General features: G+C 53.2%; 1 protein-coding gene and 1 long non-coding RNA gene across 7 annotated transcripts in view; one reads left to right on the forward strand and one right to left on the reverse strand.

The window, feature by feature from the left end:
* IGSF9B (immunoglobulin superfamily member 9B) overlaps positions 1 to 5,794 on the forward strand; it is a 50,742-nt gene extending 44,948 nt beyond the window's left edge. For all 6 annotated transcript variants that reach the window (XM_032284936.1, XM_032284937.1, XM_032284934.1 and 3 more), the window contains one exon: positions 122 to 5,794. In XM_032284936.1, the coding sequence (XP_032140827.1) occupies positions 122 to 330 (209 nt within the window). In that variant the 3' untranslated portion in view covers positions 331 to 5,794. The remainder of the gene's footprint in view (positions 1 to 121) is intronic.
* The window catches only part of LOC116556016, a 14,779-nt gene that overhangs the window by 1,823 nt on the left and 5,760 nt on the right, over positions 1 to 7,196 (reverse strand). The gene's annotated exons all lie outside the window — the stretch shown is intronic.

Genomic DNA, 7,196 nt, shown 5'->3' on the forward strand with positions numbered 1-7,196 from the left:
CCTTTGTTTTAACATTAGAAACCCAGAACATGTGCAGGTGGAAAAGGCGAGTGAGGCTGCGTGCTTCCTTTTCACCTGCTTGCTTTTCTTCTTTTCTGTGTCCCTCTTCCCTTCTGCCTAGATGGTTCTGCCTCCCAGGCTCAGCAGCTTCCCAGCTCTCAGGTTCTGTGGCCCGACGAAGCTGTCTGCCTCCGAAAGAAGAAGAGACACTCTCGTCCTGACCCCTTTGCCCGGCTCTCAGACTTGTGCCACCGCCAGCTTCCGGAAGACCAGACAGCGATTCTCAACAGTGTGGACCACGATGACCCAGGCCATGCCACTCTGCTGTGACTCCACCTCACTCTAGGTGTCCCCTGGGCAAGGTTGCTGGGCTCAGGCAGGGAGGGCCACCGTGTGGGGGCGTGTCCTTCTCCGCCTGCCAAGGGCGGCCCAGACCTTTGTCCTGCGTGCCCGCTCTTTTGCTAGAGTGGGTGTCTCCCTCCAGATCCTGGCCACCTGTCTTCAGGACGGAGGGCAGGAGACCTCCTGTGGGTTGAGGTCAGGAAGTGGATTGGAGACTGGGTGACACCTGTCTCCTCCCCTCTGCCCCCTGCTTTGCTTTGCTAGATTGATTTTTCTCATCTCTTCCACTGTCTTTGGAAGTGAAGAGGAAAGCAATGGCTTTTACTGCTCTGCTTCTGTTTAGTTTTTCAAGTCCTGGAAGAGGGCTGGACTTAACGTCCATCTTCCACACCCCACATATATATAGATATAGATACAGATGCATATGTCTGTAGTGTGTGGGTTTCTCTATGTGTATATATATGTACATTGAGGCAAGTGCTGTTGCTCTCTGCAGTCAGTGGAGGCAGGAGGAGGAGGGCAGTGGCCAGCGGGGGTTTGTGAGCAGGGCTGGCTGTGCGTTGGCCAGGTGCCTGATATCTGTCTTGGGGGATTCTTTCCCCGAAACAGGATCCATGCCTCTCAGCTGAATTCTCTGTTTGTCTCCTACCTTCTCCCACCCAGAACAGAAATGGGGCCTTGCTGTGATTACTGGCTGCCTTCTGTGGGGGTTCAGCAATGAGTTACTGCAGAACTAAACTCAAGCCTTTATTTTCTGGTTCCTGGGTGCAGAAGGGGTGGCCAGGCAGCCAGACCTTCATCTTTCTTCCAGCGCGGCTCATGCTGCAGAAGCAGGGGCTACTCAGCCGTGGGGCTAAAACAAGCCCCTGGTGCACAATCCAGCTCATCCAGCGGCACCCTTCCACCCAGCCAGGCTGCGAGCTCTGTGGCCAAAGTCTCCCCCACTGCGGAGCCACCTGTGCTGGCTCCAAGCTGCCGGCTCTATTTATACCGTCTCCGGCTCAGCACTCTCTGCAGCGCTGTTCCACAGTGGCTGATTGGATCCTCCTTTCCTTTTGTGGGAGCTAATTCTCCAGATTGATTAATTACCACTTGTGCGGAGCCGCCTGTGGCTTTCCCATACTCACCACGTGCTGCCTGCCGACTCTTCTCTGCCCTGGGGCCTTCCTCTGCCCTTGGACCCGAGCTCCTGGAGGATGGGCCCAGGTGAAGCTGGGGCACCTTCAGCTGCTGGGGCATGGGACACTCTGGATCCCGCCCTCTTTGCCCAGTTCTATTCTGTGGCTGAGGTGTAGGAATGAAGGTGGGAGGGATGATGAGTAGGGTCTGGGCACTGACTCTTCCTCTGCCAAAGTCTTGTCCTGGTTCAAACTCTTAGCATCCAGAAGCCTTGTGAGTCATCTTCCCACTAAGATGTCTCTCTGCCCATAAGATATGGTGCTGCCCAAGGACAGGGCAGAAGGCCCCGAGGGCGAGGCAGAGGGCAGGCCTGCCCCTACCCCACTCTTGTGTAGGATCCCCCTTCTGGTGTGGCCTAGAACGAAGGTTCCTTGAAGTATTTCCTTCTCGGTGCTGCTGTCTTGGTGGGTTTGGAGGCACCCACCTCTCCCGAGTTCCCTGCTTGGACATGAGCCACGCAGCACTAGATGGCTTCTGCTGGTGTTATGCAGCGGCCACGGGCTTGGCCCGGTGACCTTGTAGGATGGGGCCTTGGATGGCTGCTGTCTCTTCTTGGCATTTCCATCTTAGGGGATGGATTTCTTCTCTGTCACACAGGCCCTGGTCCTTCTTTTCACCCAGGGAGCTGAGGACCAGCCCACCCTTGAGGTTTACCGTGTAAGTCATGTCACCGAGGTTCCTTTCTGAACACATCTGAAGGGGTCGTGGTGAGAGAGGCACAGAGGGGCTTCTGAGACTGGGCCATGCACCCTTGGGGTGGAACCTGGGCCTTTAGGCTGATGTGCATCTCTGGAGCATTGGAATCCACTTGATCACTGAGCAGCCGCCCTGCAAGAGGGAGGATCGTGCAACTCTTTGTGTTCTTTTTCAAGGCAGCAAACCCTCTGCCTCCATGCCGTGCTGTGCGGCTCACTCGGCGTCTCTCCTGGGGGATGATGGGACCCAGCTTACCTGAGATGTTGGGGTAGGAGGTGCGGGCCTCCTGTGGGCTGGCGTGCGGTCTCTGTGCACTGGCAGCGTGGGACTTCTCTGTTGCAGAGCTCAGGAGGGTCAGCCAGACCCTGGGATGGACTGGGATATGGGCGTCAGGTGGTCAGCCTTCAGGATGCATTGCCAACTTTTCTGAGCACCATCTGGGAATTCCAGCCCTCAGGTTAGAAAAGAAGAGGAGATGATGAGGTAGAAGGCTTTGCTTCTTTCAGACGAGATGAGGAGCTAAGACGCTCAGGCTGTGGCTGTGCCTTTCAGGGCACCCCCCGTGCTAACCAAGGTGCTGACTCCTGCTTTCCTCTGACAGTGCCCGTGACCTCAGCACGTAGACCCAACATGGGGAGCTGTGCTTTTGCTGGTCACTGAGTGGCCGCTATGCTGTGGCTTCCCTGGGCTAAGGCAAGGACGTGAGGTCTACCCATCTCTCAGTGGCCTGGAGCTCATTCTGCTCCCATGAGGGCTTCCTCCTGTGACAGTGTCCTCAGAGGCCAGGAGACCTCCTGCACCCCATGGACTTGTAGTGGAAATTGATGGAACACAGTCCCCTCTCTCCATGGGATAGAGGGTATAGATGCCACAGGCACAGCTTAGGTGCTGGGTGTGGGTGTATGTGACAGAGTGGTTGTGAACGTGTGCGTGATGGGGGTATAGCCACCTTGAGGGACCAGTGTCCTCCATAGTCTGCCTTTGAGCAATGGCAGTGACCACTAATCAGCTTCTTAGGACTTCTGTGCTCATTCTGTGAGAGATTACGAGTTCCAAACTTCCCCTTTTATGGTCTGGTGGCCTTGGAGTAGAAGTGACTCCGATGAAAACCTGCTCCTGCATCTCAGATGTCTGTTTGCCTTTTCCTTCTGCATTGTGGCCGGGAACTGTGGCTATTGTAGTGTCAGGTGACCCACAGACCAGGAAGAGGGTGAAACGGTTCTTCGGGGTGCCTGTGCTTGTGTGGGGAGATAAGACATATGACGAGGTGGGGAGGTGAAGTCTGTCTCGATTTCCTGGCGGGCTGCCGATGGGCTCCCTGGTGCCGAGTGGGGTCCTGTGCTGGATTGTTGAGGTGGCCCGGGGTCCAGCATCCGGGAGTGGCCCTGACTGCTGCCAGCCTGGCTCTAAGCAGCTTCCCTCAAAAGACGGGGTAGGACAGGCCTTTTGAGATCCTACTTTCTAACAGGAAGGATGCCTTTTTCCCAGGGGGCTGACAGGGTCTGTGCCCTCCTTTCAGGTGGCCTAGTCCCACAACCATGCGCTTGGGGGAAGACTGAAGCCAGGTGGATTGAGAGTGGAGTACTTCTTGATATTTTTCCCTGTTCTCTATCTTTATTTTTGATTTGTGGTCTAAAATATTTGGGGTTGAGCAGATTTAATTTGTTTATTCCTCTGCCCTTTTCATGCCGAGGAAACTAGGTTAAGGTTCCAATGTGAACTTTTCTGACTTTATTTGGGGTGGGGGACAAGGTTGACAAAATAGTAGCTTCTGGGGACAAGCAGACTTCACGGAGCCTGCAGCATCTTTGGCACTGGCCACGATCTGAATCTCCAGGGCTGAAGACTGCGTGGCTGGAATCTGTTTCTTCCCGTTTTGTTAGCAAAAGCCTTTTCCAGGCTTGGGGGTGGGGTGGGGGAAGAGTTGTACATAAAGTACATTTTATTAATATGTAGAGAAACCTAGGAAAAGAAAAGCTAATGGTTAATCTTGGGCTTGCTTTGCTTGCATGTAAAGGAACTTTGGGGGCACTGCAGGGATGGTTGGGGGGCTACAGGAAGGGTCAGAGGATGGAGCTGAGCAGGTCGTGGGGGGCCCTGTGAGTCCAGCCTCTGCAGCACTTTGTAGGAGCTGTGCATATTCCCACCAGGGCTTCTGACCCAGCCCTGCCCGGGTATCTTCTTCAGATAAAGTGAAACAGGCTCTGATAGGTGGTATGTAGAGCCCCACGTGGCTGTGTGTGCTGCTCTGGGGAGAGGGCTACAGGGGTGTCTTACTGGCCAGCTCTAGATTGACTAGGTTAATGGATGGGACAGGGGTGTTTCAGGAGGAGGAGGTGGAGAACTGGATGGTGGAGGGGAAGCCTGTGTGCTTTGACAGGTGTTGTGGAGACTGGAAGGAGCACAGAGGGTGAGGTCAGGCATGGGTTAGGATGGCGAGACCACCCCAGGGGACGTCAAGTCTCAGCATCTCTTGGAGGCATGTGATGACTTAGTTACTTGTAAGGGTGCAGGGTATACGCTGGGGTATCATCCCAAGATGACCAAGAATGATTCCCTGGTGGGCTTCTGGCTGGGGAGTGGGGGCCATGCAGGGTGTGTGGGAAGGGGACTGAGGCATCGGGGACAGATTGTGGGGTGGGGTCCTGCATGTGGACCCAGACTGGATGTTGGGAGAGGTCTTGCTTCTTAGCTAGACCTTTCTTGCTTCTTCTAGAATTAGTCTCTAACACTAAGTGCCCAAACCAAACATGAACATCTTTACATTGTATTTCAACTTTATTTGTTTTTGGGGGCTCCTGAGGCCCAAAGCTGAGAGACTTGTCTTGAGATGCCCATCCGATCTCCAGCTCTTCATCAGTGGAGAAGGAAGCTCCATTCTCGCAAGCTTCATGTGTTTGTTTTCATAAGCTGCAGTGGCGGGTTGCCTCTCTGCCCACAAGCTGAAATGTTTGTGGGCCTTGGTGATGGTGATGGTGATGGAGAGGAGGAACTGGAGCCTGACGTGCCTTCATCACCCTTTCCTCTTGAGGTATAGAGGCCTCCTTCAGGCCATGAGGCCGCACAGTGGCTTCATGAGGCCTTCTCTTTACTTTCTCTTCTTTTGATAGGGTAAAGTCACTAGTCTGGGGTTGAAGTGGGAGGGCAAAAGAGTTTCACCTGAAACTCTTGGCTTGACCAGCCATTCTTCTCTCTTTAATGTCTCCAGCTCTGCTTCTTTTTAGATTAAGAGGCAGAATTAAAAATCTCTTCTTTAGAAGAAGTCAGTAAACCAAGGATCAAAGCCCAGATTGGACTTTCTCACTCTTACCAGCTTGCTCTTTGGCTAGGGGTACCCACCACCACCCTTCCCTCCTACCGCGAGTGAATCTGCACTGGTCCAAGCCTTACTTCTGAGTCCCTGTCTGTACTCTCAAAACCTTTTAGTGGCAAGCATAATAACCCCACCAGATGTTCTGTGTGCTGGGTTGCCAAGAAGGTGGAAGATTTTTCCAACCTCATTTTAAAAACACTCAGATTGAATCTGGTCCAATGACATCACCATTCCTTGAGGGTTCCCGTGTAGGATGATGACAAATGAAGCATCCATACGAGGGTTTTAACAGCTGCCCACATCTTAGAGAAAGAAGGGTCCGGGTATCTTGGTTGCCAGATACTCTGATGGAAGAGTGGCCAGTCATTAAAATCACATGGGTGTTGTCTTCTGCAGCGGGTCAGTAGTGGTAGTTAGGGTTTTGGATGAGAGCTGGTGAAAAGCAGGCAGCTTTGGAGCCCTGGCTGGGAGAGCTAGGTTGGACAGTTCTGTCCCTGGGTCTTTGGTTGTCACCGTTCCCATCGCACTAGATGGGAACATGAATGGCTGCCTGGGCCTGCCTTTCTTTCGGGTCTTAAAGTGCGCTCCACCAATCCTACCTCTCCGTGGCACTGGATTTCCTGGAGTTATTTTTGGAACTAGGGCAGACTCTCCCTCGCCACCCCATATACACAGCAGTTAGCTTCCCTTCCCCTCTCTTCTTTCCCCACTTCTGTATGACTCCAGGGATCGTGAACATGGGCATGGTTTAAGATGGGAGGTGATGGGAGGGGCAGGGGATCTGGGAGGGCAGGGGGCTGGGCCGGGGAGGGGGACTTGGGTTTTTGGCCTTAGAAATGCTACGGGTATTCTTTTCGGCCACGTGTGGGGTTTTCACATAAGTCATGGAAGGGGCAAGTGCCCAGCCCTCCTCACGCTGGCGGTGGGTGAAACTGTATTTCTAGTGCAGGGGATGGACCTCCTCACGGTCATTTTGCAGTTCTCGAAAGGGAAATTGTTAGCCACTCTATTAACGAGGATTTATATGGCCTCCCACGAATGAGAGGTGTGCCCTGGCCGACGGAGAAAGGGGATTGTCTCACGTGTCCCTCTGTAGGCACCAGGTTGCCCCCCTGGTTTCGAACCCCAGCCAGCTGTCTAGTAAGTGAAGTGTGTGCGTGCACATGATGTATGTGTCCGTGGTGTGCTTGTTTGTATGTTTTGTGTATGCATGCGTTGTATCTGGTATGTGTGTGGTTTGTGTTTGTGTGGTGTATGTGGTATGGTGTGTGGGCTGTGTGATACCTGCATTTGTATATGTGAGGTGTCTGTGGTGTAGTGTGTGTGTGTGGTGTGTGATGTGGGTGTGTGTGGTGTGTTTTTCTGTGTGGTGTGTAATGTGTGATGTGGGTGTGTGGTGTGTGTACTGTGTGTGTGGTCTTGGTGTGTATGGTGTGTGTATTGTGTGTGGCATGTGTCTGTGTGGTGGTGTGTGTGTTCTGCGTGGTGTGTATTATGTGTGGTGTGTGTGTGGTATCTGTGTGTGGTGTGCATGTCTGTGTTGTGTGTGGTGTGCATATGTGGTAAGTGTGTGGTGTGCGTGTGTGTGGTGAGTCTGTGTTATGTGTGTATTGTGTGTGGTGTGTGTCATGTGTGTATGTCTGTGGTATGTGTGTCTATGGTATAT

The sequence above is a fragment of the Sapajus apella genome, unplaced genomic scaffold (genome assembly GCF_009761245.1).
Source record: "Sapajus apella isolate SASKATOON/1434 unplaced genomic scaffold, GSC_monkey_1.0 scaffold16, whole genome shotgun sequence".
Lineage (NCBI taxonomy): Eukaryota > Metazoa > Chordata > Mammalia > Primates > Cebidae > Sapajus > Sapajus apella.